This window comes from Camelus bactrianus, chromosome 20 (genome assembly GCF_048773025.1).
Source record: "Camelus bactrianus isolate YW-2024 breed Bactrian camel chromosome 20, ASM4877302v1, whole genome shotgun sequence".
In the NCBI taxonomy this organism is placed as follows: domain Eukaryota; kingdom Metazoa; phylum Chordata; class Mammalia; order Artiodactyla; family Camelidae; genus Camelus; species Camelus bactrianus.
The window spans coordinates 19551383-19578767 of record NC_133558.1 but is presented as its reverse complement, the minus strand read 5'-3'; the positions used below and the strand labels follow the sequence as shown (position 1 = coordinate 19578767).

The 27385-nt window shown below is 45.8% G+C and overlaps 3 protein-coding genes and 1 long non-coding RNA gene across 5 annotated transcripts in view; 1 reads left to right on the top strand and 3 right to left on the bottom strand.

Moving 5' to 3' along the window:
- Window positions 1-1178: 1178 nt before the first annotated feature.
- On the bottom strand, window positions 1179-6787 carry PRR3 (proline rich 3). Of its 2 annotated transcripts, XM_010961551.3 has the most exons (4): window positions 6274-6787; window positions 5518-5580; window positions 2763-3053; window positions 1179-2489 (listed from the first exon to the last, which is right to left on the bottom strand). In XM_010961551.3, exons 1-4 carry the CDS (start codon window positions 6377-6379, stop codon window positions 2383-2385), a joined length of 567 nt encoding a protein of 188 aa, XP_010959853.2. In that variant the 5' UTR covers window positions 6380-6787; the 3' UTR covers window positions 1179-2382. The 2 variants fall into 2 exon arrangements, with proteins under 2 accessions (XP_010959853.2, XP_010959854.2); XM_010961552.3 differs by lacking the exon at window positions 5518-5580.
- Window positions 6788-7378: 591 nt separating this feature from the next.
- Window positions 7379-16338, top strand: GNL1 (G protein nucleolar 1 (putative)). The gene is made up of 12 exons (XM_010961550.3): window positions 7379-7611; window positions 8031-8196; window positions 8525-8661; window positions 8820-8971; window positions 9089-9160; window positions 10145-10352; window positions 10504-10599; window positions 10973-11167; window positions 14817-14995; window positions 15073-15235; window positions 15459-15599; window positions 15986-16338. The coding sequence occupies exons 1-12, from the start codon at window positions 7539-7541 to the stop codon at window positions 16225-16227; spliced, it is 1824 nt and encodes a 607-aa protein (XP_010959852.1). The 5' UTR covers window positions 7379-7538; the 3' UTR covers window positions 16228-16338.
- Window positions 8185-10964, bottom strand: LOC123618697 (uncharacterized). The gene is made up of 4 exons (XR_006727150.2): window positions 10670-10964; window positions 9978-10066; window positions 8504-8705; window positions 8185-8377 (listed from the first exon to the last, which is right to left on the bottom strand). It is a non-coding gene; the product is annotated as an uncharacterized LOC123618697 (long non-coding RNA).
- A 2543-nt stretch (window positions 16339-18881) lies between the features above and the next one.
- RPP21 (ribonuclease P subunit p21) overlaps window positions 18882-27385 on the bottom strand; it is a 28982-nt gene continuing 20478 nt past the window's right edge. Inside the window, exon 6 of the mRNA XM_045521644.2 lies at window positions 18882-19066. The gene's annotated coding sequence lies outside the window, so the exon portion shown is untranslated. The remainder of the gene's footprint in view (window positions 19067-27385) is intronic.

Sequence of the window (27385 nt, the reverse complement as noted above, 5' to 3'; positions counted from 1 at the left end):
TGGGGCATAGTAGGTGTTTATTTAGAGTGAATGAATATATCCATGCTCATGGCTTCAACCACTACCTACATGCAGATAACTCAGATTTATGTCTACAGTTTTTTATTTTTAATGTAACAATTCTGTAGGGAGTTCATGTTTGTTCTGGGGGGAGGTAATTAGATTTATTTAATGGAGGTACTGGGGATTGAACCCAGGACCTCATGCATGCTAAGCATGTGCTCTACCACTGAGCTATATCCTCCCCCGTCTCCAGTTTTAATCTGAGTACCAAGCCTGTATACCCAACTACTTAATTGCTCTCCTTGAATGTCTTAAAAGGCAGCTCAGACTCAACCATTCCAAAACAATTAGAGGCATTCTGTTTTTCTCCTAATACCTTTCTGTCTAAATGGGTACTTGGTTATGCAAGCCAGAATGACCCAGAGAAACCTAAAATACTTTCATTTTGATCCCTTATTTCCAAATGTCCACTTTTCTCCCCACTCTGCTACCCAAGACACCACCAGCACGACTCATTCAGGCTACTCAAGTAACCTTCTAACTGCCACTTCCAAAAGACCCTTACATCCTGCAAGGCCGAGAGGTCGAGGTCCTCTTCCTCCTGCCTCACCTCCCACTCTTCCCACGTCCTCTTAACACCTCTGCCTGGACAATGCTCTCCCACCTCACCTTCTGCTTGTCCTCAGTTTGTCCCCGTTGCCATCTTCCCAGACTGCCTTTATTACATACTCTCCCACCAGGTCTCGCTTCTTCATTGCACTTTGGACAAGTGCTTCACGTGAAGTTGTGATTTCTTGATGAACATGCCTCCCACTGTAGATCTTAAATTCACTGGTTTTGGCTGTTATCTCTGGTGCCTGGCATACTGCCTGGCCCACTGGCGCTCTACAAATATTTATCGACATATTGCTTTGTCATTAACACTCCATAAACATCAAACCATAAACACGGGTAAAATGTTTAAAAATTACTCCATGGATACCTGGCCTTTCCTTTCTCCAACAAAACTTTACCCTTGAACGTAATGCAGCCTGCTCCAGTTGATGCCCATAGGATAATGGGTTCCTTCAGACTGGAAGAAACTTCTATCACCACTGCATACGAACACAGTGAAGAATAAACTGACTCCAAGCACAGCCTCATCTGCATTTCCAGAGATGACTGGAACACAGGGATTAAAGAAAATGTTTGTTTCCACTGTGTTTATTACTAATGTAAAAAAATGTTAAAAAAAAATTCATTCTCAGTTCTCCAACGGCTCTCACCCCTCCCTCTTGCCCACACAACTCCTGACCCATTTCCTCAGGGCCAGTTCAAAACTGAGCCTGTTCACTGCCGTTTTCACAGAAAACAACCAGTGCCAGGGATGCAGGGGAAGAAGGTTGGAAGAGGGCGACAGTACTATCCAAGTTCCACCCACAGGTAGCCCAGGTGGAGATTCACAGAATTCAAACGAAAGGGCTGGTGGCCTCACAATGAAGTAGTCTAACTAAAATGGGCTGGAGAGGAGACAGGGTAGGCCCATCTGAGGCTTTGAAGGACATCTCTCGGGCCTGTGTCAAACCCAGAGAAACCGACACCAGGAGAGGAACGGGCAGGACCAGGGAGGCAGTCTTGTGTGAAGTTTCACAATTCTCCCATGTTGGGAGGTGGGGAAGTCTAGAGGGCACCGACGGCCCCACTCGTTTTGGCAGAAAAACTTACTCTAGTGTTGGGAAGTCACAAAAATGCCACAGACACCGAGAAAGGCTACAGGGGATGCACAGTTTCACAAAGCACAGTGATCACAGACCATAGCGGTGGGGATCATGCTACTGACGCAGAAACTACGAAATCCAGAAGCAGGGAGAGTGGTCTCTCGGGGAGTAACTCTGGACCAGCCATCCACACTTGACCCCAGGTCAGACGACCTGATGAGTGTCACGGAGCAGCTGACAACATTGCGGGTAGGGGCTGTCACGTAAAAAGAACTTCAAACAAGTAGCTGGAAGAAGGGATTGGCAGGAAACTGCTCCAGGGCTCTCAGGAATCCAGGGCAATCCCGGGGGCTGGGCAGACAGATGCACAAGAAACAGCACCAAAGAGGTTTCCTGTTCCGCAGTCAGTCGGCGAGGGGGAAAAGGATCCAGGAGGCAGTTGAATGGAGCGAAGATGGGGTCCTGAAGACGAGTCTCTGGAAGCGGGATCAGAAGAGTGCACACCGCGCACCAGCGATGGAACAACTCTGGACCCCAAGTTGGGGAGGTGGCGATGGGGGTGGGCATCACTGACTGAGGGTAGTGAGTGAAACCACCTCAGAGTAGCCATCTCAGGGCCCTAGGGAAGTGTATGGCCGCTAGGTCAGAGGGCTCCTTCCAGCCTGGATGGGAAGGCACAGTCTCACAGAGGAGGTCCATTGACGCCTGGGTGGTAGAAGGCACAGAGGTCCTCGTATCGACAGTGGCCCTTTTTGGCAAAGTGTCGGCAGACAGGGCGGTCGGATTTGTCTGTGAACAAGTGAAAATCAGGCAATTTAAAATGCGACTGAGAAGAAAAAAAAATTGTAACAAAAAGCAGAGAAGACAGATTTCCTACTCATTACCATTTCCAGATATTATGGAATGGTAGTCTTTCTCCTGGGAGAAAAAACATTCAGGGCTACTCCTACTTCGAAAAGACAAAGGACAGCCCAGAGAAGAGCCACAGGCATTCTGGGCACTGGGTCACTCTGGGAGTGATGGCTAGTAAATGTGTGCAGGCATAAAGAAAATGGACCTCACCTTCCATAACCTGGGGTCCATCCTTGGGTGGGCAGGTATTCTTGATAAGAGACCAGCTTTTGAGCCTTCGAGGGTTTCTCTGCTCTTTGTGAAAGCCTCCCCTGGAGGGACCTCCATGGCCTGGTCCAGGAAAAGGAGGTTCAGCATTGACTCCCCACCAACCACGACCGTATGGGCCAGACCTGGGGCCTAGGCCTCCCCGAATTGGGCCTCTGCCCCGGGGAGGAGGTGGGAGACTCAGCAGCGGTGGGATTATTGGTCCCCTTGATCCCGGAGGACCTCTGTGAAGAGCTGGAAAGGGGGGGAGAGAGAGAGAGAGAGGAACATGGAAAAGTGATCAATGGCCAGCTAAACTCAGATAATGAAGCCTTCATATTTGTTTAAAAACTTTTTATTGAAGTACAATATACATACAAAAAGATACACAATTTTAAGTGCACAACTCAATTATCACCAAAGTAAACACATCTGAGTGTCCATTAACACAGGCTGGAGAAAGAACAGAGCCTTATTAACACTTCAGAAGCCCTACCCCCTTGCGGCCCTCCTTCCCTACCATCCCACCTTCTTCCCCAAAAGAAACAAGTATCCTGACTTCTAGCACCATAGGTTAGTTTTTGCCTGTTTTTGAACTCTGCATAAATGGAATCATACAGTGTGCATTCTTCCTGTGTCTGGTTCCTTTCACTCAACATCGTGTTTATGAAATTCACCCAGGTCACCTGTAGCAGGAGTTCCTTCATTTTCATTGCAGTGTAGTATCCTATTGCGTGTACACACAACTTATTTATCCATTCTACTGATGGTGCACATGTGGGTGGATTCCAGTGTGGGGCTATAATGAAAAATGCTGCTATGAACATTTTTATACATGTTTTTGTTACACTCACGTATGCTTTTCTGTTGAGTGTATACACAGTAAAGGGAGTACTGGGTCCTTGAGTATGTGTATGCTCAAGTTTAAGAAAGTCAAACCTTTTTTTCCCCCAAAGTGGTGGTTGTACCAATTCACGCTCCCACGAGCAGTTGTTCCATACAACTGGTAGTTCCTTGACAACACTTGGTAATGTTGATCTTTTTCATTTTTGTCATTCTGGTGTGAAAAGTGTTTTTTTTTTTAATTGTGGTTAAAACACATGATGAAAAATTTGCCACCTTAACTATTTTGAAGTGTACATATCCATAACATTAAGTAGATTCACATGGTTGGGAAACACATCTCCAGAACTTTTTCATCTTGCAAAACTGAAAGTTTATAGCTACTGAACAACTCACTTTTCCCCTCTTCACCCAGCCCCTGGCAGCCACCATTGTACTTTCTGCTTCTATGATTTTAAATACTTTAAATACCTTACATCAGTGGAACCATACAGTACTTGCCTTTTTGTGACTGGCTCATTTCACTTAGCATAATGGCCTCAAGGTTCATCTGTGCTATAGCACATGACAGGACTTTCTTCCTTTTTGGGGGCTGACTCATATTCCATTGTATGATTATATCACATTTTGTTTCCCACTCATCCATCAATGGACATTTGGCTGGCCTCCATCTCTATGGTGAATAGTGCTGCTAAGAACATGGATGTGCATATCCCTCTTCAAGATTCTGCTTTCTACTCTTTTGAATAAAAACCCAGAGGTGGAATTGCTGGATTATATCGTAGTTCTGTTTTTAAATTTTTGAAGAATCTCCATACTGTTTTCCATAGTGGTTGCACCATTTTACAATCCCACCAATAGTATACAAGGGGTTCAGTTTCAAAGTTATGTGTTTTTATCTTGCATTTATTTGACTAATGATGTTGAGTTCTTGTTCATGTTTTTGGCTATTTAGATCTCAGTTTTTATGAGGTGGCTGTTCTGGTCTTTTGCCTATTTTTCCAGAGAGTTCCAGAGTTGCCCATTGTCAGTGAGTTCTTTATATATTCTAGATTTGAGCTCTTTATTTAAAGGCTATATTTGTTGCAAGTCTCTTCTACACTAGGGCTTCTTATTAACTTCTTACTAGTGTCATTTGATTAACAGAAGTTCATATTTTCTAACGTAGTTCAGTTTATCTTTCCTTTACGGTTAGTGTGTGTGTTTCTTGTCTGTTTAAGAACTCTAATCTACTTTAAGATCATGAAATATATTTGTTTTCTAGAATAATTTCTTTATCTTTTATACTCAGATCTACAGTCCACTTGGAATTGACATTCATATATGGTATGAACAGGAGATCAAATTTCTCTTTTTTCCCCCACAAATATCTAATTAATCCAGCATCATTTACTGAAAAGACCACTATTTCAGTTCCATTTTCATCATAAGCGAGGTGGCCATTTATGTGCGGGCCTGTTACTGAACTCTTTATGTTGTTCTGTTGACATGTCCATTGTTGCGCCAATATCACACCGTCATAACTGCTGTAGCTTTACATAAGTCTTGACATTCAGGGTAAGCCCTTCCATTTCAAGACAGTCTTTGCAGTCTCACTCTGATCCTTTGCATTTCCATATTATAATGTAGAATGTTTATTTTTACCAAAACATTGTAGGGATTATAACCGGGAGTGCACTGAATCTACAGATCAATTTGAGAAGAACTGGCATTTTTACAACAATGAGTATTCCAATCTATCAATACACAACATCTCTCCATTCATTTACGTACAAAATCCCTGATTTTTAAATTTTAATTCCTTTTTAGGTTTTAGTCCCTCCCTTGCTCCTTTCTCCAGGACCTAACCAAAGGATCAGGGCCCTTTCCTCCTCACCTGACTTGGGGTCGCCAGGCTTTCCATTGGCCATGGGGGGAGGGCCCAGAAGGCTGGGTGGTCCTAAGAGTAGACATGAAAATACGGTCATCAGAATGGATTAAAGGACTGATGATCCTGTTTTTTTCTATTACTCATTTCTTAATCTAACCAGTAAAGCCAGGTATATTCTCGGCAGTGTTACAAGTTCTCACCCCACCTATCTGCAAAGCTCTTCAAGGTTTGCAAAGTGGAGACTCAGTCAAGGGGGATAGTGAGGGAAGGGTAACTACAAACTCTTTTCTATTACATTGTTGCTAACCAAAAGATCCCAAGAGATTCCAGAGGCACTCTAATCCCTCTCTTTAACTGCTGACCAATCAGATAGCTCTCTCCCTCACCCCGCCACAGAGTAGTTTAAAGAAAACTACACTTCCACCTTCCCTGTGAAAATCCGTTCACAAATTGTCATCTCAGTCACTGCAATCCGGGACCTCTCTATTGACCCTCTCCCTTGTCGTTTTGCGGCTGCGCACACAAGCTCTTTATCTTCTCCCCTGCCTTCTTTAGAAAGGTTTAGGGGCCAGTTTGAAGTTGAGGGGTCAAGTAAGAACTCATTTAGTATGCTCCATCCCAGACAGTCCTGCCCCCGCCCCCGCCCCAGCGCGTGCGCCCTTCCTCCTTCCGTTGGAGTCCCCTCCCCCGCACCTTTTCAGCCCCTAACCCCATGACTCTACCGGCTGACAGGCATGTGCACACCCCTCCCAGGCTCCTCACCGATAGGACTCCCATCCTCCTCGTCTCCAATCTCTTCCTGCTCTGGTAGTGGAGGCTGTTGCTGCTGCTGCTGCTGTTGCTGATTCTGCTTCTTTCGTTTCGGCATCGTGGTTGCGGCAATGGCTGCAGCGGGATTTGGAGGGCAGTGAGGAAGGGGCACGCTGGGATTCCGTTTCCGCTTCCGGGGGGGCGATGGACAGTGAGGCTGAGACTCCCGCCATTTCACTTCCGGAAGGCTGCGGGGACCCTTTGTGCGGCTCGTTCTCAAATCAGCCGCCTCCCTCGGTCTCTGCCAGGCATGGTGGCAATCTCAAACGTTTTCTTTGCCGCGTTTCTATAAATGCTTTGAAAAAGTTGCTCGCTTCTCCTCTCGCTGAAAAAAACCCCACAGCCGGCTCCTCATAGTGTGCCATAGAGTTGAAAGGCTCTCGGGCCAGAAGGCCTGATAAGAGAGAGCTGTCGCATCCTAAGATCGCCACATCCGGTCCCCGGTTTCTATGGTAACAGCTGCAGGCACAACTTCGTGCCCTATGACCTCCCTCCAAAAATCCTTGTCCCACCTGGGTTTCCCGCCTCACCAGCGCTTGCACTTATGAACTGAAAACCTGCTCCTTATCATCGTCCTCACAAGGAATTTCGGTCCACGCAGGGCGTTGCCCAGGGCTCTCCAGACCTCCATCCGCCCCTCAAGACCTCTGACCCTGCCGCCAGGGTAGCCCAGCACCTCGGCTTCCTTCGCCGGACGCGCAGTCGCGGCTTTCCTCTAAGGTCCAGCGAGGGTTGGTAAAGTAGCTTCTGCGGGTCCACGCCCCTTTCTCCCCCAGTTGGTAGGGCCCGCCCTCCGCTCCACCGCCCCCTCCAGGTGAGTGGTAGCTTCTCCCAAGCGCGCAAGGTAGTGATGACACGCTTCCCCCCTCCTCCGAACGCGAGTTGGTAGCGTCCGTGACGAAGTTAGCCCGATCCTCCCACGCGCGCCTTCTTCTTCGCCGCCGCTGCGCCCTCTCTGTGCCACTGGCTCTCACGTGCGGGTAGCCCACCCAGCATCATCCTCCCGCCTCGCTCTCAGAGGGAAGTGACTGTATTTCCCCCTCGGTTGCCTTGCACCCCGGCCGCCGGGGCGCATCGGCTGGGCCCGCCCGCTGACGTCACCTTCCAGCCCCGCCCCCTCCAGGGTCCCGGGCCCTTGCGGCGGGGGCAGCCCTCGGGGGAGTCAGTTGAGGCGGCGGGAGCTCGGCGGAGGGCGGGCCAGGTGACTGGTCCGGGCCATGCCGAGGAAGAAGCCTTTCAGCGTCAAGCAGAAGAAGAAGCAGTTGCAGGACAAGCGGGAGCGGAAGCGAGGTCAGTGCGGGAGCTAGAGGAGGGGGCGGGGCTCGGACTCCCGCACATCTGGAAGGAGGGGTGTGCCCGCCTCACCTCTGGGAGGCGTAGGAGTGGGTGGTGGCCGCGCGCCGACGCGCGTGGGCGACCGCGGAGGGGATTCCTTCACCCCAGCCCCCTACCTCTGGAAGGGGTGGGGAAGGATGGAGAGTTGGGGGAGGGGAATCCCTCCTGCTCGAATGGGGCGCCATCCCCGCAGATCCCTGGAGGAGGAGTGCCTCCCTCCACGCACATCCGGGAGGGTCTTGGGTAGGGTAGCTGGGAGGACCCGGCTTCAAAAGAAGTGAGGTGATGTGAGGAGGAGCCAGGCCGACCGAGGAAGGGGGTCTTATAGCCCCTGAGAGCTGGCTAGCACTGGCGTCACCGACTCCTCCCCGCAGGGCTTCAAGATGGGCTGCGATCCAGTTCCAACAGCCGCAGCGGGAGCCGGGAGCGGCGGGAGGAGCAGACCGACACCTCAGATGGAGAGTCTGTGACCCATCACATCCGCAGGCTCAACCAGCAGCCTTCCCAGGGGCTGGGCCCGCGAGGCTATGACCCAAATCGGTGAGAGTGGGCGGGGGGCTCTGCCCCGGGCTTCCCCGCCTACCCGGAAGTTAGAGCGTTGGGGGAAAGCAGGCTGCTGCTGTTGGAGGCCTGAAACAGGAGATGGTGGGCCTGGGATGCTGCGGTTCTTCACGGGCCGCTGGGTCACCGGAGCGGATCACAGTCTTCCCTTCTGGAGAGGCTGGAGAGAGTTTGACTTTCAGAAGGACGAAACTTAGAGGAAGGCCTACCACCGCGTGAAGGAGTTTTGGGGGAGGGCTGACTCAGAGGGGAGACTTGAAGTGGAGAGAAAGCTTTGCGAAGTTACCTGCTGGTCTCGTCCTGTTAGATACCGGCTGCATTTTGAGCGAGACAGCCGCGAGGAGGTGGAGCGGAGAAAGAGAGCAGCCCGGGAGCAAGTGCTGCAGCCTGTCAGTGCTGAGCTGCTGGAGCTGGACATCCGGGAGGTCTATCAGCCAGGTTCCGGTGAGTGAGAGCCCAACACCAGGATGCTTGGGACAGGCAATGGGCTGAGGGAAGGAGTTTGGAAGAGTAAGAGCTGACTGGGAGGAAGGGGTCTGGGATGCACCCGTGAGTCCTGAAACTATTCTCAGACTTATTTGGGCTTTTTCTTGATTTCCTAGTCCTGGACTTTCCCCGACGTCCTCCTTGGAACTATGAGATGTCCAAGGAGCAACTGATGAGCCAGGAGGAAAGGAGCTTCCAGGAGTATCTTGGGAAGATTCACGGGGCTTACACCTCTGAGAAGCTCAGCTACTTCGAGCACAATCTGGAGGTAAGAATACAGTGGGGACAGGAGTGGGGCATGGTGACCCATGGTCAAATTGGTCTGGGGTCAGGCGGGAGAGTGACTCTGAGCTCAGGTTCTCTTCCTCTGACCTTGTCTTTTCAGACATGGAGGCAGCTGTGGCGAGTGTTAGAGATGTCTGACATTGTTCTGCTAATTACTGATATCCGACATCCAGTGAGTCCTGGGGATGAGGGCGTGCGAAGGGGAGGAGGGAGGAAGATTCTTGATAGGTAAAGGGCAGAGGCAGGAGTTGGGAGCCAGAAAGGTAATCTCTTCCTTTCTGGTCTCCTCTACCCCATGCTGATGTCTTCAGTCAAGGACTCAATTTTTATTCATCCATGTCACAGTCTATCACTCCTCTCCTGGTCAATTGATTCCACTCTCCTATATTTTTTTGATGAAAGAGTGGGCTGTTTCCTAGCCCTTCAGAGCTAATAGAGCTCCTAGTGTCGAGCTCCAGGGGATTCTATGAAGACAGCTGGGGGTTAACCCCCTGGCCTGCCACATGGGTCACTACAGAACTCAGCCTCAGCTGGGATGCTAGGGTGTGGTTAAGGCTCTAGACTCTGCTGCTGGACGGCCCCTGTGTGAACTTGGCTTTGCCACTTGCTGTTGTTCTCCAGTGGGAGAAAAGGAGGTCTGAGGTTTGTGCAGACATTTAGGTTGGAGGTCCTTAATGACATACACACACGCCTGTGTGCTCCTAGATATGTGCATGCATACACATGCTTTCTTATGCAGCCACTCTTCTCAATACAAACATGCACACACATGGCTTGCACGTACATATGCCTCCGTACACATGTAGACAGTTGTCTAAATGTGAAAATAGATATTAATTTCTATCCCAACTCCCATCCCTGTGTGTGATCCCAGCCTTCACCCCAGTGTGCTAGGGGTCACTATTTCTTCATCTTGTTTTTAGCTCATTTCCATCCCTAATTAGGCCCTGTGCGAAGCCCCTAGAGACCAATGCATAGGTGTTACTTACCCCAGCTTGTCCTCCTAGTTCAGTTTGGCTGATTTATCCTTGTTGCCCCAGGATCTGCTACCACCAGGGTCTCATCTCCAAAGCTGTGCCTGGTGAATGGGGAGTTGGAGGCAGAGAACCCTGGGTTGACCTCTTATCACTCCCTCCTCTTACCATCCCTGTTCCAGGTTGTGAATTTCCCACCAGCACTTTATGAGTATGTGACTGGAGAGCTTGGGCTGGCCCTGGTGCTGGTCCTGAACAAGGTGGATCTGGCCCCACCAGCCCTTGTGGTTGCCTGGAAGCATTATTTCCACCAACACTATCCCCAGCTCCACATTGTCCTTTTCACCTCTTTTCCTCGGGACCCTCGCACCCCACAGGACCCTAGCAGCGGTGAGTGGGCAATGAAGAGAACAATGTGGGAGTGGGAGAGGTGGGTGGCAGGGACAGAGGGGAACCTGATCTTGGGCCTGAGGGTGGCAGGACAGAGAGGGTGCATAAAGCCCATGGGGTGTGCTTATGCTTTTGTGCCCTCTGATCTCAGTCTTGAAGAAGAGTCGGAGGCGGGGGAGAGGATGGACTCGGGCCCTGGGGCCAGAGCAGCTACTGAGAGCCTGTGAAGCCATCACTGCTGGGAAAGGTATGTGCCCCTTAGAGGGGAGCTGTTGGAGGCCCGGGGAGAGATGAAGGCCTTGGTTCACTTTGCTCACCTTTCCCGGAGTCAGTCCCTCTCTTCTGGACTCAGGCGAGAGACCACAGGGAGGGACAGAAGAGAGAGCAGCCTGACTTAGTGGGACAAGAGAGGCAGCGGGTAGGCAGGAGCCCCAGTGGTTTGCTGCCTTCATTCTTCTGAGTCAGAAACTCAAATGCACGTGATTCCACGGTGGGGTCAGGTGAATGCTGGGGAGAGTCGGCCATGGTGTCCAACTCCAGAGAGCACCACTTCCATCAGCTGGTCTGTGCCATTGTACACAGTGGCCCTGGAGAGAACCTTCTTCTTCTTCCTTATGCAGTGGACCTCAGCAGCTGGCGGGAGAAGATTGCCCGGGATGTGGCTGGGGCCACCTGGGGCAATGGCTCCGGGGAGGAGGAGGAAGAGGAGGACGGGCCGGCCGTCCTGGTGGAGCAGCAGACTGACTCAGCCATGGAGCCAACAGGCCCCACACGAGAGCGCTACAAGGACGGGGTGGTGACCATTGGCTGTGTGGGTAAGGAAGCGGTGGCCCACGAGTGGTGGCCTTCTGGGGGCACGGAGTTTCAGTATTTGGAAAAGAGGGCAGGTGTCAGGTCCTGTTAGGCTCCAGGGTCTTGTGCTGTGGTGGCAGGATCGCCACACGGTGGAGTTAAATGCCACCTCTTCTCTCAGTTTGTTGATCTCGAGCAAGTTATTTATCCACTCTCAGTCTAGTGACTTTGACTTAAAAAATGAGGACAGTGATGCTCAATTAAAAGAATGGATGTGAGGACTGGAAGGAAGTGTACAGAGGGCCTAACAAAACCTGGCAAACAGTGATAAAAGTAATAATAATAATTATTAAAAGTTTAACATTTATATGATGCTTGCTGTGTACCAGGTACTATTCTAAGCGATTTACATGTTGACTGTTTCAGTTCTGTACTTAGTCCAGAGTAGAGTAATCCTTAAGTTGCAGTAGGAGCTTAGCAAGTATCAGCTTCTGTCTGGGTCTTAACTGTTTAGGTCTGCTGTCTGTGAGAATCTTCCCTTAATTAAGAGCTTTGTCTGTGCTCTTGGTTGGGGAGAAAGGAACAGAAGATTAGGGCCAGGGCCCCTTTTCTTTTGAGGTAGGACAGGTGAGAAGTGACTTGGACAAAGGTGTGGTAAGCGAGGTGATAACTGGAACCAAAAAAAGGCCCAGTCCAGGAGAAATTAAGGAAAGCAGAGTAGTTTAGCTCCTTGGAAATGCTCCTGACTTATCTTTCAGTCTCCTTTTTGTCTTGACAAAAACCTGCCTGACTGCTGACGGGATGGCTCCCCTTTCTAGCCATTTCCCCCCAGCTTTGCCTCCCCTGGCGTCTGAGCCCAGCTCTCCCACACAGGGGCCCTGTGCCTCTCCCCTGTGCCTCTCTCGGTAGCCACTGCACTGACCTGTCTGGGTTCAGGGTGGTGGAATGGGGAGAGCGTTGCTGTGGCCCAGGCAGCGCTGAGTTTGGATTTCCCTCCAGCTCTCATTCACTTACCCATCGGACAGATACTTACCCAGCACCAGGTGCTGTTCTAGGGATGGAGTACATTGCTGTGAAAATGGCAGAAAAGTCCCTCCCCTCACGGAGCTTGTTTTCTTGGGAGTACATTGATGCGTGATCTGAAATCCTGTATTTAGGGAATAGTGACTGGGACAGGAGAGGTCCTCAGGGAAAGCCCCCCTGAGGAGAGCCTGGATGCTGAGCTGAAGTGGCCATTTGGAGACGTGAGGAAAGTTCCTTCCAGGCCAAGGGGTCTTGAGGTGGGAACGAGCTTGGTGATTGTAGGACCAGCCAGAGTGCCAGGGGGACTGGGGAATGGGAGTCACGAAAGAGAATCGAGGATGAGGTCAGAAATCTCAGGGGCCACGTCATGTAAGGTCTATGAGAAGGCGTTTTGGATTTTATTCCAAGTCTGATGAGAAGCCAGTGGTGAGTTCTGAGCAGGGGAATGACAGGATCTGATTTCCTATTTTAGAAGTTTGCTCTGTCTGCTGAGAGGAGAATGGTGGGGGTGGGCAGGACAGGAAGCAGAGAGAGTGTGGTCAGAGGCTGTCCCAGACTAGGGAGAAATAAGACTTGCTCAGAGCAGAGTGGTCGAGGTGGAGGTGGGGAGACAGGTCAGAAACAGAATATATTTTGAAGTTAGAGAATGAGATTGCTGATGGGTTGCACTTGGGGCCTAAGAGAAAGTGAGGAATAAAGGAGGACTTCCAGGGTTTTGTACTGAGCAGCTGGGAATACTGAGATAGGAAGATTGGGAGAGGAGCAGGTTTGGAGGGATTGGGGAAAGAAATCAGAAATTAAATCTGAGATTCTTTTTATATATCTCAAGTGGAGATGTTGACCATGCAGTGGGTATAGGAGCCTGGAGCTCAGGGGAGAGGACTGGAGATTTGAATTTGGGCAAGATTTAAATCTGGGGAGCCACTAGTGAATATAAATGGTATTTAAAGCCATAGGCTTGGATGAGATATGGGAGAGGAGGTAGGCGGAGAGAAGGCCAGGCCATTTAGAGGCTGGGCAAAGGAGGGCGAAACCAGGAGTGTCCCAGAAGTCAAGTGAAAAAGGTTTAGAGAGGAAAACAACAGGGACTTACTGTATAGCGTAGGGAACTATATTCAGTATTTTATAATAAACTATAATGGAAAAGAAAAAAGATACATACATGTATGTATATAATTGAATCACTTTGCTGTAAACCTGAAACTAACACAGTATTGTAAATCAACTATACTTCAGTTTTAAAAAGTGATAAAAAATTTGGAGAGGAAGGGAGGGCTCAGTTGTATCAAATGTTGCTGACGGGTTGAGTGAGATAAGAACAGACTTGCTCAGCGGCTGGGCAGGATGGAGATCAGTGGTTTCAGTGAAGTGGAGGAGAGAAAGCTAGATTAGGGTGGCCCCAAGAGATCAGCACTGACATGGCAGAACTGCACCGTCTGCTGTAGTTCATAGTCACAAAGAAGATGGCATGAAGAAGTGGTGACAAAAAATAGATAAGTCTTTGAGTTTTACTATAAAGGGAACAGAGGGATAGCCGGTAGGGGTTGTCAAAAGAGAGTTGTTTCCCCCTCCCCTTCTGAAAGGAGACACAGTCACAGAACCCGTGGGTACGGAGGGCTGACTGTACTGCACCATTTTATATAAGGGACTTGAGCATCCATGGATTTTGGTATCCTCAGGGGCTGCTGGAACCAATTCCCTGTGGATCCTGAGGGCCAGCTGTACTCGAACGGGTTGTAAACGCAGCACAGTCAGCACCGTGGTGCATCTTTGCCCAGGCTCAGTCAGCTGCCCGGGAGCAGGTGCTGAGTGGACAGAATTGCATTTTACAGGGTTGGGGTTTTGCCGGGTGACTAAAAAGGGGAGAGGCGGGGCCAGGGAGTTGAAGGTCTATGGAGGGGACTGGCTGTCCAGCTGGATCATGGAATCTAAGTTGGGTAAGAAGGGAAGAGAAGCCATGGGCTGATTATTGAATGCTGTATCTGTGCTAGTCAGGGTCAGATTTATTGGAATGGAGGAACCAGAATAAGAGAGCTGGAAAGATGGATGTCAGGGCAGAGAGAGGGGTGCTTGCAGTTGAGGTTTGTAAAGTGTGAAGTGTCAGGTCCGGCTCAGAGCACAGAGGTGGGGTTGACAAAACCTTTGGAAGGGAGATTCTGGCACTGAGAGGCCAGAGTGCTGCCCGGGAGATCTGTGCAGATGCTGAAGTCAGCCAGAATGAAGGTGGTGTCATGAGGAGAGGGCAATGAGCCCCTGGGCTTCCAGTCTCCTTCTTGGAGAAGTTTTGATAATCATGGGATGCGTGTCTCACTGGTATCGGGCACTCAGTCTACTGCAGGCATAGCCACACAATTGTATTAGTTTCTCATTTCACCCTGACCACTCTGAGGCTGGAGGTATCCGCTCTGTAAAATGCAAAAACAGAGATTCAGAAAATTAAGTAAATTGCCTTGAGGTCACAAAGCTTGGCTAAGCGGGGAGGCCAGGATTTGGCCCTGGGAGTCCAGAGCCTGATTTGTAACTTGAAATGTTATACGGCTTCCTTTATTCCTGCGCCCTAGTTTCCCTTTCATCTTCAGCTACAGTACCGCATCCTGCCTGTCCCAAAGTTAGGATCGGTCAGATGTTAATTTTCCTTGTCTTCTTCAGGTTTCCCCAACGTGGGCAAGTCCTCGCTGATCAACGGGCTGGTGGGGCGGAAGGTCGTGAGCGTCTCCAGAACCCCGGGCCACACCCGGTACTTTCAGACCTACTTCCTCACCCCCTCCGTGAAGCTCTGTGACTGTCCAGGCCTCACCTTCCCCTCCCTTCTGCCCAGGCAGTTGCAGGTACGAGGGCAGAGCGGGCAGCTGTGGCGAGAAGCCTGGAGGCCAGGAAGGTGCTGAGCGCTCTCGTCTCCCTTCAGGTCCTGGCGGGGATCTACCCCATCGCCCAGATCCAGGAGCCATACACGGCCGTGGGCTACCTGGCCTCCCGAATCCCTGTGCAGGCCCTGCTCCACCTGCGCCATCCAGAGGCTGAGGACCCCTCCGCAGAACACCCCTGGTGTGCCTGGGACATCTGTGAAGGTGGGTTCCGTATGCCTGGCTTCTCCCCTCCCCTCTCTCCGCAGAAGTCCTGCCATCAACCAGGTGGCCAGCCACTCACCCCTAGACTTCTGTCTCAGGGCCGGCAAGATCTTGGCTTGGAATGTTCTGGGGGAAACTGGAAAGACTGCATTAGGGGAGTGGGGTGATGGTGACTGGGCCCAGTTGATGGGCTTCCCTCCCCATTATCCTTTTTTCCCTACAGCTTGGGCAGAGAAACGTGGTTACAAGACAGCCAAGGCGGCCCGAAATGATGTGTACAGAGCGGCCAACAGCCTCCTGCGGCTGGCACTGGATGGCCGCCTCAGCCTGTGTTTTCACCCGCCGGGCTACAGCGAGCAGAAAGGTCAGTCAGCCAGTGTCCTTCCCCAGCCCCTGCTCTAGCGCAGGCAAAAGGGTGTGAGATTTGTGGCCACACAGAGCGAGGATTCCGGATTCTGCACCCATCGGCCAGTTCTGTGTTACTAAGCATCTCTGAGACGACTTCCTGATCTGCAAAGCCAGAGTGGTAGTTGCCCCCAGCAAGGTGGGGGTCGAGACTGGAGTTAACGTGTGCAGAACTTCTGTTTGGTGCCCAGCACATGAGAGGCTGAATGAATGAGTGAACAGATGAATGCCAGCAGCTATAAAAGTTATTGTTATTCGTAGTCTTTGCCTCTTCCCCATCTTTTCCTGGTGTTAGTTTCTTGCTCAAAACTCTCCTCCATTCTTTTTCTTGTTTTGGTTCCCCAGGCACCTGGGAGTCCCATCCAGAGACCATGGAGCTGGTGGTTTTGCAGGGCAGGGTGGGGCCAGCAGGTGACGAGGAGGAGGAGGAAGAGGAAGAGCTGAGCAGCTCCTGTGAGGAGGAGGGAGAGGAGGACCGGGATGCGGATGAGGAGGGGGAAGGGGATGAGGACACCCCAACCTCAGCTCCAGGGTCCAGCCTGGCCGCCCGAAACCCTTACGCCCTGCTGGGCGAGGACGAGTGCTGAGTCCTTGTCCTGCTCCATCCTCCCCCCACCCCTAATATCTTTGCTTTTGGACTGACCTGGGGTCTCTCCCATCTGCCGCCCCAGTTGTGAATAAAGATTGTCTGCTTTGTAGCCCCTTCCCCAGATGGACTGAGGTGAAAGCAGCTGTGGGAGGCTTCTCTGCTCTCCTCCCTTCTTTTTCCAAGCATTCTCTTTGCAAAGGAAGTGTTCTCTTAGGAGCTGATTCAGTGGGTTCTAAGGTCTGAAACCTGCTTCCTCTGCTCACTCTCTTACTTGTACCTTAGGAACCCCATCATCAACATGGGGAAGGGGGGTCACTTCAGGCTTTTGAGGCCTGTTCTAAATCCATCCTCCTTTGAGAGTTTGTGCCAGGCCCTCTGGGACTGGAGCAGCAGCCATTGCGCCCCCTGCTGCCAGACCTGGGTTATACCAGGAGCTTCTGGGAGAAGAAGCAGTGAAGAGTTGTCACAGCTGATGTCTCCAAGTGAGATTTTCACAGGATTTATTCAAAGTCAACAAATATTTATTGAGGGCTGACTGTGTGTCTGGACTTATGCTACGCACTGAACATATAAAGATGCCTGACCTGAATAGACAGCCTGGCCATGATCAAGATCCCGTTATCAGGCACCCTACTTTTTGGATTAAGAAGGGTGTATAATGTTCTCCAAATCCTTAGGTCTCATGCAATATAATTCTAGAACCTCCTGTTGATGGAAATATTTAATTAAGACTAAAGGCTTGTGAAAATGTTAATTAAATGTGCACGAGTAGTCTTAATTACTGGAAAACAAGTAGCGTGCACATTTATGATTTGATCAGGAGCCCTTTAAGCGTTAAGTTTCATTATTTAAAAGCCCTGTATACACTCGGTGTACTAGATTCATAGGGACGCACACAGAACCGGTCTGAATCCCACTTACCCTGGCTTGGGACGGAGCCAGGGAGACCCAGTGCAGGGTCTGAGCTGTCTTACCATGTCAGGCACATCTCAGCAGAGATCAGCTCTCTTATGAGTCAGGGCATCTTAGGCCTGACTGTACTTCTCCATTGTCAAGCAAGCAGTTGGACTCCTAGATTTAATTCTTGGAGAAAAGAGAGAGAATAGGCTTTGGTTTATTGGCTGCCACAGTGTCATCTGGGCTGGGCAGTGGCAAAAAGTTGTTTGATAGGTTAGCCGTTAGGTGTAGGGGTGAGGAGAAGCAGGATGCCAGCTTCCTGTCTTCATTTTCAAGCATCCCACTTTGATTCTGGGGCCCCCAGCCAGTGTCTGTAATTCCAGCAGAGACCCTGTCACCCCAGGGTCAAAAGAGGCTGAGGTGTTTGGGCCACACATTCCCTCCAGCTCCCCCGTCATTGGTCCCAGTGAGGACATAGTCCGGGAATTTGCACTCCAGTGCAAAGTTTAAATACTACCGGCATGTGAACGTGCATGATGATTGTCAAAAATGTGCTGTAAAAAAGTTTCAGTGGAGAGAAAAAGCCACCTGTCTCCCATCTTAGTCTTTTTAGCCGCAGGGCTGTGTCTTCTGATGGAAGAAAGGGGACCCCAGCTCAGTGTACTGTGAGGATTCATGATGATCAGGGAAGCTCAGGGACTTCTCTGCTGCTGGAGGTAGCACTGCTACTGGGGACGTTGGGAGTGTCTCAAAAAGTGGAGAAAAGTGAGAAAAGTCAGAATTTTATTTGTACCCCTGCCTCTGTGCTGCTTCTCTTTGCTTGTCTTTATGTCTTGTTGAGTTTCTCCAGGGGCATTTAGGAGATCTGGGAGTGGGGATGAGAGTTGAGGCCTGGCGCTGGAGGGGAAGCTGGGGAGGGGGGTTTTTATGCTGAAGATCTGGAAGGAGGTAACCCTAACATCCCCAGGGAGCTAGACTGGAAATGATTCTTCTCAGGTCCCTGTCAGTGACTCACTCTGTAGGAAAGTAACACTGGGAAAGAACTACCTTAGCAACAGATTTGGTAGGATAAACAATACCCCAAAACCAGTGCCTGAGGCTGAGGTTGAAACTGACTAAAAGAAAGGAAATTGAGGCCAGTCTCCTCAATGAAATACCCAGGATCCCTGTCCTCACACCCCTCTACCTGGGCCACATCCACTGTGGAGATACTTGACCATGGAGGTCTCAGGCTCTGAGAGTTCCCACAGCTTCTGTTTCTTGATGGAGAGAAACTAGTGCTTCTGTTTCATGCTGGAATTCCATTTAGATGCTGAGCAACTTCCTTCTGAGCTTCCCTTTTTCTAGACTGAGTTCCAGTCCTGGTTCTGGGACAAGGTAGCTGTGTGTGGTCCAGAGTAGTTCAATTATCTGGGCCTCTAATTCTTTATTTCTTATTATCGTTGATACAATCAACAAAATTGGTTGAAGACAATGTCAGATATGCTGAGTTCTGGGACAAAACAAAGTTGACTAAGGAATAGACCTTACCCTCCAAGAATAGAATAGCCAGACACTAATAATAATATAATTCCATAGCACTGTGTAAATTATAAAGGAATTACTTTACATGAATCTATTGAACTGTTGTAACTAAGTAGATAGAAATGTAATCACCCCAGGGATTCATTAGACAATCGAATATTTGTCGAACAATTAAAACAATTACTGTTTGCCAGTTGCTGCTCAGTGGTTAGTGATACAGAAACGGTCACAATTTATTGAAAAATGGAAGCAATTAAATAGATAATTACCAAAAAAGTGTGATAAGTGCCATGAGAAGGGTGGAACAAGGTTCCGTGGGCTACTGGTGGCTCCACATAGAAGGGTCTTGTGATGCTGGTCAGGAAGGAGTGGAGGACAGGTCTGGAAGCTGTGACGCTGTAGTAAGTTATGTGAGGCTGAAAAAAAAAATCAGTGGTCTGTGGTAAAGAATTGCTATGGGAACACTCAACAGGGGCCAGTCTTTGTGAGTTAGAGGAAGACTCCTAGAGGAACAGAGATCCAAGCTGAGGCCTGAAGATAGAGCAGGAGTTAGCCAGGCTCACTCACAGAGGAGACAGCAAAAGTCAAGGAACAAGCACAGGACAGTTTGGGAAGACTCATTCAGCATGGCTGGGGCAGACAAGTGAGGAAAGGTGAAGTTGGAGAAGTAGGGTTGGGCCAGCTCTCACTGGGCTTTGTCAGCCATGCTAAAGATGAAGACTTTATCCAGAGGAATGCTGAAAAATTTTAAGCCTAAGACCAAGAAGGAGAGATTTGTACCTTAGATCATTTTGGTTGCAGTATGGAGACTGGCTTGAAAAGAGGAAGAGAGACCAGAGGCTTTTGCAGAGATCCAGGGGAAGGGAAGGGAAACCAGAATTCAGGGGCTTGAAGGAAGAGGTGTGGCCGCAGATTTGGGCATCATTAGCATGTGGGTGGGAGGAGAGTAGCTGAGATCATCCACCAGAGAGTGTTTAGCATGAGAAGAGAAGAGGGCTGAGGAATGTGGAGGAGATATATAAGTGAGGGCAGGGAAAGAGGAACCAGCAGACAGGATAAAACCTAGGAAGTATGGTGCGATGAAAGCCAGGGGAAGGAGGAAGGAAGGGCGCCACATGGAATGCTGCTGAGAAGTGATGACAAGAATGAAGTGTCTACTGGATTTAGTAACAAGGAGCCTTGCTGATCTTAGCGGGAGCAGTTCCATGGGATAGGTGAGATCAGATGTCCCGGATGTCAAAAGATTGAGGAATAATTTGGAAGAAGGAAGTGGAGAAAAGGATATAATTTTCAAGAAGTGTGGTTGTGTTTGCAAAGAGAAAAATGTAGAGAGCAGAATATGTAAAAATGAGGAATTTTGTTTTAAAGTTTTGAGCGTTTTAACATGTTGTTTGGAAGAAGGGTTAAGTGAAGGAGGAAAGGTTGAGAGTGCAAAGTGGGGACTAGTGATGAAACAAGCCCTGGAGAGCGGGCGGGGGTGGCACTGACAGTCCCAGTGCAGGGATTACCCTCCGGCAGGAGCCTCGTGGCTTCTGCCGTAATAGGAGGAAACAGCGCTGACATTCAGCCGGTTTGCACTGGTACAGCTCAACCAGTTGTTAAAACACTTCTGTACCAGTTAGTAAGTAGTTAAGAGTAACTGCAATAAGCAGTAAATATAATTAATAAAATAAATTATAACATGAACTCATCAGTTCAAGCTGATTAAGAGATAGCGACAGCCATTGGTAAATGGGCTTCCTGCTGCACCTGAGACGCTCTGCAGCGCCATCTGCCGGTGGGGCAGTATCACTGCAGGCTGAGCGGCTGCTTTGCGCCTTACTAAACTCTACAACTGCCTGTTTAAGTTTGAATTCTGGAGTTGCTACTGCTTCTAAATAGTTTAGCTTCTACTTTGATTTTATTGCTAGTATATTGTCATTCTTGTGTCAGTAGTAAGTTGCAGTGTTTTACTATTTACAAATTCAAGAATTTTTAATAAAATATTAAAACCAAACTTGAATAAAGAGACAATAAAGTTTGGATATGTTTCTTAGTGTGCCTTCTGAAATATCATAATTGAGAATCTTTTGTTTCCACGGGAGAACAAAGAAGAAATTATATTAACGAGCTGCTGCCTGGAATGGCTTCTGTTACTGTGTAAAAAAAATATGGAAATTCTAACTTTTTGTTTTGAAAATTGTCTAACACACAGGAAAACTGAAAAAAGGGACAATAAACACCCAAAGACTCAACACAAGGATTCAACAGATCCTAACATTTTGCCACATTTGCTCTACTAGTCCCTGTCTTATCTATCCATCTATTTGTCTACTTACTTTTTTTTCTCCTGAACTAGTTGAAAGTGAGTTGCAGGCATCATGACCGTTCATCCCTAAGTCATCAATATATATCTTACACAACCACAATATCATGTCTAGTGAGTTAATAATTCCTAATATTATCTACATAGTCAAGCTTTCCCAAGTTAAATATCTTTTATAGCATTAAATAAACTAACCAAGGTCCAGTCAAGTTCCACATATTGCTTTTTGTTGTTATGTCCTTCTCTCTCCCCTTTTGTTTTTAATCCAGAACAATCCAGTCTTTTTTTCTTCATAGAACTGATTCTTTGAAGTGACTAGGCTAGTTGTCTTATAGAATATCCTACCTTCTGAATCTGTCTTATTGTTTCTTTGCTGTCATTTAACTTGTTCCTCTAGCCCCTTGTTTTTTTTTTTTTTAATTAAAAAATCAGTTCTAGTTTTCCAATATGGGGACTAATTCTTCAAAAGTGCCATATGCTTCACATTGCTTTACATCAGAATGCATGTAATATGAAGTCACAGAGGCTGAATGTAATCACTTGGTTAAGGTGGATACTGTCCGATCTTCCCTGTGAAGGTAAAGTGTTCCCCTTTGCAGTTAGGAAGTCATCTGCATGGTTCTTTGACACTGTGAATGTTCTCAAAAACTTTCACCTAATAATTGGCATCCATAGTGCTCTTTGCTTGAATAAGTTATTTCATCAGGGGTTACAAATGGTGCTTTTCTATTTTTTCCACTCCTACATTTATAAGGGAGTATTTATCTAGAAAGGAGCTTTCCCTCATCAACTGGGAAAGTAGGATTCCTTCTAGAAAGCCATGATAAATTCTCAATTATTTCCATTTAATTACCAGTTCTCACAGTAAGGTGGTAGTATATTAATCTACAACAGTACAAAATTAGTCTTTTTTCTAAACTATAGATTCAGGGTTTTTATCTATTTAGTATTTTACAATCAGTTACAGTCATTCTTCTTATGCTCAAACTGTACCAAAATGTGTCCAGGAGGAGTCCTTTTAAGCCCACCCCCGTGTCTTTTTGACGTGCTCCCAAAGTTGTCTGTGACCACTTTCTTGCTTCTGGCACAACAAGATGTTCTAGGCTTAGTTTTTACTTCTTTCCCAAGTTCCAGACATGGAATCAGCCATTTCTCCATTAGGTGCTGGGAGAACTCCATTAGGTATCACTGCTTTAAGATACTTTCAGTGTTCCAATTCAAATTCTACATTGTAGTTTTCTCTGTTAACTTCTTTGATTTTATATTTTATATATTTTATCAGGATAATTGAACATCTTAATAACCTTGACATATTTATCTATTTGCTTTATCCTAAAATATACATAAAATAGTTTCAAAATTGCAATATTTAATACTGCTACTAACAATAAAATTGCTAAATGAAGTTGAACATTTATTTGCTGTTCTTTTAGTCTTTAGAATATTTACCATGAGGGATATACAGAATACTGTATGCAGGTCACCTGAGATAATTATTTTCCGTAATGTTTACCATAAAATATGCTAAATAAATAGGTTCATATGCTTTAGTTTTCAATTGTAGACTTTGATTTTTTCTTTTTATATTAAATTTATTTAAAATATGTAAAACATTTACAACTACAAAAGTAAAAATGAGATTTTAAAAAAAGCTACTCAGACAAGTATGTTTATCTTATTTTCACCATCAGTTTCTTCCTTCCCCCTTCAAGTAACCATTCTTATTGGTTTCTGTTTCATTCTTCCAGAGTGTCTTTTTACAAAAACGAACACACATGTTATAAATATTATTTAATCTTCTTTTTTACATAAAGAGTAGCATTATATAGACTTTTAAAATTTTACTTTTATTAATTTTTTCTTAATTTATACAATTTTTAAAGGTTACTTTCCACATAGTTATCACAAAATATTGGCTCTCTTCCTGGGGTTGTATAATACATCCTTGAGCCTATCGTACACCCTATAGTTTGTACCTCCCACTCCCCCACCCCTACATTGCCCCCCACCACATACTGGTAACCACTAGCCTGTGCTCTATATCTGTGAGTCTGATTCTTTTATGTTATATTCACTAATTGGGTTTTTTTAAAATTCCACATATAAGCAATCTCATACAGTATTTATCCTGTCTGGAGTTTGCTAAGCACTTGAATTTGTGAAAAACTGCTTTGTGAAATACACTGTTAAGAAAATGAAAGCCAAGCCACAGCCTGGGAGAAAACATTTGCAAAGCACATATCTGATAAAGTATTGGTAACCAAAATATGCAAAAAACTCTTAAAACCCAACAGTAAGAAAACAAACACAATTAAAACATGGGCAAAAAATCTGGACACCTTACATCTTACCAAAGAAGATATACAGATGGCAAATAAACACATGAAAATATGCTCCACACCAGATATCATTAGGTAATTGCAAATTAAAACAATAGTGAGTGAGATACCACTACACGTCTATTAGAACGGCTGTAATTCAAAATGCTGACAACACCAAATGATGATGAGGACATGGAACAACACACTTCATTCATTGCTGGTGGGAATGCAGAGTGGTACAGCCTCTCTGGCAGTGTCATAAAACTGCACATACTCTTATCACATTATCCAGCAATCATGCTCCATGGTGTTTAGTGTTTACTCAAGTAAGAGGGAAATTTCTGTCCACTCAAAATCCTGCACACGAATGTTTACAGCAGCTTTATTCATAATTGCCAAACTTGGAAGCAACCAAAATGTCCTTCAATGGGCAAATGGATAAATAAACTGTGGTACATCCAGACAATGGAATATCATTCAATGATAAAAATAAACGAGCTATCAAGCCATGAAAAGACATGGAGGAATCTTAAATGCACATTGCCAAATGAAAGAAGCCAATCTGAAAAAGCTGTATACTGTACGATTCCAACTCTACAGCATTCTGGAAAAGGCAAAATTGTTGAGACTGCAAAAAGTCAGTGGTTGCCAGATGTTCAGAAGAGAGGGAGAAATGGATGATATATGTCATATATTTGTTTATGTATATGTTTGTAGTATATATACACATATCAATATATAATATCATATATACATAATAGAGAGGTAGATATATAGCATTATATATTTGTCAAAACCTGTAGAATATGCAACACTTAGAATGAACCCTAATGTAAACTATGGTCTTTGGTTAATAATGTACTAATATTGAAATAAATATACCACACTAATGCAAGATGTTAACAACAGGGGAAATTAGTGGGAGTGATGAGGGGGATATGGGAACTCTGCACTTTCTGCTCAAACCTAAAATTAGTCTAAGGTTGTAAAGTCTATTAATTTTTAGCAAGTGGTGGGTAGTCTATGCTGGACATTCTACATTTGCCACTATTCAGTGTTTTTCACCCTGCTCTGCCCTGGCAGGGTAACCTTTTTGGATAGCCTGAATGGGCTCCTGGGCACTCTGGCTTCTGGTTGTTTTCACCCTCTGGGAAACATCAGTTGTATTAGGGATCACAAAAAGAGTGAAGTAGGGATGTTTGTTTCCCATAATTCCTTCTTGCTCATCTGTGGGTTGGCAATCCTTATTCCTCTAACAAAGGCTACAGTTCTAGTTGTGTGCTCTCTTCTACAATTACAGAAACTGGAACTGCTCATTCCCTTTGCCTCTGAAGGCCCCAGCTGCTGCTGCTAGCCCCCAGATTTTTTACCATGCCCTCTTAGGTTTCTTTAAAGCTGCCCACATCTATGAAAATAATCTCCTTGTTAAGTTGTACTCTATTATCCTGCACCATTTTATATTCCCACCAGCATTATGTAAGACTTTGTCAACACGTGTTACTTTCTTTTTTGGGGGTAGTAGCCATCTTAATGGGTGTGAAGTGGCATCTCATTGTGGTTTTGACTTGCATTTCCCTAATCATTAAAGATGTTAGGCATCTTTTTATGTGCTTATTGGCCATTTGTATATCTTCTTTGGAGAAACGTCTATTCAAGTCACTTGCCCATTTTTTAAATCAAGTTGTTTGCTTTTTTGTTGAGTTTTTGGAGTCCTTTATATGTTCTGAGTATTAATCCTTTATCATATATATGATATCAGATATTCACAAACATTTTCTCCCATTCTATGGGTAGCATTTTTACTCCATTGATAATGTCCTTTGATGCACAAAGTTTTTAAGTTTTATGAAGTCCAGTTTTTCTGTGTTTCCTTTTGTTGCCTCTGCCTTTGGTGTCATATCCAAGAAATTGTTGCCAAAGCCAATATTGTGACGTTTTCCCCCTATGTTTTCTTCTAAGAATTTTATAGTTTAAGCTGTTATGTTTGGGTCTTTGATCCATTTTGGTTTATTTTTGTATATCATGTTAGATAAGTTTTCAACTGCATTTTTTTTTTTCATGTAGCTATCCAGTTTTCCCAGCACTATTCATTGAGAAGTTACCCTTTACCCATTGGCTGGTCTTAGCACCCTTGTCAAAATGATTTGGCCATATATGTGAGGGTTTATTTCTGGGCTCTCTATGTGTCTGCCTTTGTGCTAGTGCCACACTATTTTGATTACTGTGGCTTTGTAATAGGTTTTGCAATCAGGAAGTGTGATTTCTCCACTTTTGTTCTTTTTCAAGATTGTTTTGGCTATTTGGAGTCCCTTGAGATTCCATATGAATTTGAGGACGGATTTTTCTAGTTCTGCAAAAAATGTCATTGGGATTTTGATAGGGATCACACTGAAGCTGTGGGTTGCACAGGTAGTATTGACACCTTTACCGCCTTTGTTTTCTTCTAGAAGTTCTAAGGTTTCAGGTCTTACACACAAGTCTTTAATCCATTTTGAGTTAATTTTAGTGTATAGTGTAAGATACTGGTCCAGTTTCATTCTTTTGCATGTGGCTGTCCAGTTTTCCCAACACCATTTGTTGAAGAGACTGTCCTCTCCCCCATTGTATATTCTTGACTCCGTTGTTGTAAATTAATTTACCATATATGTGTGGGTTTATTTCTGGGCTCTCCGTCTGTTCTGTTGATCTACATGTCTGTTTTTATACCAATACCACACTATTTTGATTACTATAGCTTTGTAAGACAGTCTGAAATCAGGGAGTGTGATGCCTTCAGCTTTGTTCTTCTTTCTCAAGATTGCTTTGGCTATTGGGGTCTTTTGTGGTTCCACGCAAATTTTAGGATTGTTTATTCTATTTCTGTAAAAACTGCCACTGGAATTTTGATAGAGTTTGCGTTGAATCTGTAGATCACTTTTGGGACATTTTAACAATATTAATTCTTTCAATCATGAGCATTGACTATCTTTCCATGTATTTGTGTTTTCTTCAATTTCTTTAACATTTTATAGGTGTCAGTGTAAAGGTTTTTCACCTCCTTGGTTAAATTTATTCCAAGGTTTTTTATTCTTTTGATGCAATTTTAAATGAGATTAGATTATTGATTTTTATCCTGCAACTTTACTGTTTTATGATTAGTTTTAACAGGTTTTTTTGTTTGTTTGTTTGTTTTGTGGAGTCTAGGATTTTCTGTATATAATATGATGTCATCTGCAGATAGTGACGATTCTACTTCTTTTATGATCTGGATGCCTTTATTTCCTTTTCTTGCCTAATTGCTCTGGCTATGATTTCCAACACTATGTTGAATGAAAGTGATGAGAGTGGGCATCCTTGTTTCATTCCTAATCTTAGAGAAAGAGCTTTCAGCTTTTCATTGTTGAGCATGATGTTTACTGTGGTCTTGCCATAAATGGTCCTCATTATGTTGAGGTACATTCCCTCTATACCCACATTGTTGAGAGTTTTTATCATAAATGGATGTTGAACTTTGCCAAATGCTTTTTCTGCATCTATTGAGATGATCATATGATTTAACAGATAATGATTATTAAATATATGAAAACATCTGTAATCATTTTGACACAGCATTAAGAAAAGATTCAAACAACATGGTTTAAAACAAATTTGCCCCCTTTTAAAGGCATTCTTCTTTGTGGAAACATTTCTTTGTAACTCCAACTACTTGACTATTTAAAAATGGAAGTTCTATTTCTTTTTTAGAAATTGATGTATAATTAACACATAAGATTATATTAGTTTCAGATACACAACATAATGATTTGATATTTGTATATGTTGGGAAATGATCAACATTAGTCTAGTAACATCTGTGACCTTGCGTAGTTATAAAATTTTCTTTCTTGTGATAAGAACTTTAAAGATGTTCTCTCTTAGCAACTTTTAAATATGCAATATGTATTATCAACTATAGTCACTATGTTGTACATCATATCCCCAAGACTTATTTTATTACTAAAAGTTTGTACTTTTTGACCTCCTTCATCCCTGGAAGTTCTATTTCTAAAATATTTTCTGGGCAGTCTTTGGAATAACACAGTATCATTCCATTTCTTATTAAAATGTAAAAGAGAAGATACCTAAGTTGT